Below are 2,154 nucleotides of genomic sequence, written 5' to 3'. Positions count from 1 at the left end.
ATGCAGGAATTGTGTACCCCATATCTGACAGCAAATAGGTGAGCTCGGTACAATGTGTGCCCAAGAAAGGCAGAATGATGGTGATAACAAATGAGAAGAATGATCTAATCCCTACAAGGATAGTAATTGGGTGGCGTATTTGCATGGACTACAGCAAGCTGAATGATGCCACCAGAAAAGACCATTATCCGGTGCCATTTACTGATTAGATGTTGGATAGGCTGGTAGGGCAAGAATATTATTGCTTCTTGGATGGCTATTCAGGGTATAATCATATAGTCATTGCACCAGAGGATCAGGAGAAGACTACGTTCACTTGTCTGTATGGCACCTATGCATTCAAACGTATGTCGTTTTGATTATGCAATGCACCAGCGACATTTTAGAGATGCATGATGGCAAACTTACATGATATATTAGAGGACTCATCTCATGTGAGGAATGAAGGACAGATTCGAGAAGAGTTCCTCGATGAGCAATTGTTGGCCTTGGACCTTGCTCAAGTACCCTGGTATGCAGATATTGTGAACTTTTTGGTGAGTGGTTTATTTCCACCAGGGGACTCAACACATCAAAAGCAGAAGCTGAAGTATGAAGCACGATTTTATATATGGGATGAGCCCTTCCTATTCAAGCAGGGACCTGATCAGATGATGTGAAGGTGTACACCTGAACAGGAGGCATTGCAAGTGTTGGAAAGTTGTCATTCTTCACCATATGGTGGACACCATGGAGGCGAGCGCACGGCACATAAGGTATTGCAATCTGGATTCTTTTGGCCTACTTTATGTAAAGATGCTGCACTTTTTTGTGAAGGGTTGTGATCAGTGTCAGAGATGAGCACTCTCTCTCTAGACAGTATGAGATGTCATTGAGCAACATCCTCAAAGTTGAGATCTTTCATGTATGGGGGGATAGACTTCATGGGACCATTCCCATATTCCAATTGAAATCAGTTCATCCTAGTGGCAGTAGACTATGTGTCCAAATGAGTGGAAGCAGTTGCTCTACCTACCAATGAACTCTAAGAGCTATGATAAGTGATGGGGGATGCACTTCATCAACAGTTCAGTGCAAAACTCTTTGGCCAAATATGGAGTGAGACACAAGGTAGCCACAGCGTATCATCCCCAGACTAGTGGCCAGGTGGAAGTGTCCAATAGGGAAGTGAAGCAAATTCTGCAAAAGACTCCGAATGCGCAAAGGAATGATTTGGCTGAAAAGTTAGATGATGCTTTGTGGGCGTATAGGATTGCATACAAGACATCGATAGGTACTTCTCCTTATCGAATGGTGCTTAGGAAAGCATGTCACCTTCCAGCGGAATTGGACCATAAAGCATATTGGGCTATCAAGAAGTTCAATCTGGATTCTGAGTTAGCTGGAAAGAAAAGGATAACACACCTGCATGAGTTAGAGGAATTTAGGCTCCACACGTATGAAAATGCCAAGTTCTACAAAGAGAAGACCAAGATGTGGCATGACAAGCATATTTTGTCACGCACCTTTGAGCCTGGTCAATTGTTGTTGTTGTTTAATTCTAGATTGAAGTTGTTCCCCGAAAAACTTCGGTCTAAGTGGAGTGGACCATTTGAAGTGGTCAGGATGACCCAACATGGAGTTGTGGAGCTAAAAAACAAGGATAAGAGCTCCACTTTCCTTGTTAATGGGCAACGAGTGGAACAATACTTTGGAAATTATGGTGATCGCAAGCAAGAAGCACTCACCTTGAATGATGAATGAGTCATGAGATGGGTCGTTTCGCGACGTTAAATCAGGTGCTACACGGGAGGCAACCTGTGACCCCTTGTAATAGTTAGGATTTCTATTCTTTTTTATTATTATTTCAATTCATAGGAATCAGTAAAAAAAATGAGATATATTAGGAAAACCATGACCAAAAATAAGGCGTTGGATGGGAGGCAACCCATCGTGTTTGCACTAATGGGTGTTGTGCTTTAAATGTGCAAGAAACATATATTTGTACCCAGGGCGCGTCACAGAGATAGATTTGAACTTTGCCTCACCTGGAATTAATTTATAGGAGTGAGGCAAAACCCTCCGTAAGGTGCACGTGTCGTGGAGGGTGCCAGGAACTTTGGTTCGACGGGAATTGATTTTTCCCTCAAAAATAAGGAAGCCCCGTAATATCTT

General features: G+C 42.8%; 1 protein-coding gene across 1 annotated transcript; it reads left to right on the top strand.

Annotated features, from left to right (window-relative positions):
• Window positions 1-1,050: 1,050 nt before the first annotated feature.
• On the top strand, window positions 1,051-1,743 carry LOC107060191 (uncharacterized). The gene has a single exon (XM_015307771.1). The coding sequence runs from the start codon at window positions 1,051-1,053 to the stop codon at window positions 1,741-1,743; it is 693 nt and encodes a 230-aa protein (XP_015163257.1).
• The last annotated feature ends 411 nt before the right edge of the window (window positions 1,744-2,154 follow it).

The sequence above is a fragment of the Solanum tuberosum genome, unplaced genomic scaffold (genome assembly GCF_000226075.1).
Source record: "Solanum tuberosum cultivar DM 1-3 516 R44 unplaced genomic scaffold, SolTub_3.0 scf00066, whole genome shotgun sequence".
Classification (NCBI taxonomy): domain Eukaryota; kingdom Viridiplantae; phylum Streptophyta; class Magnoliopsida; order Solanales; family Solanaceae; genus Solanum; species Solanum tuberosum.
Note: the sequence above shows the minus strand (reverse complement) of the source record. Positions and strands in the feature narration are given on the sequence as shown.

Excerpts from the sequence above, each read along its gene's own strand:
- LOC107060191 (XM_015307771.1), top strand. The coding sequence starts at position 1,051 with ATGCACTTCATCAACAGTTCAGTGCAAAACTCTTTGGCCAAATATGGA.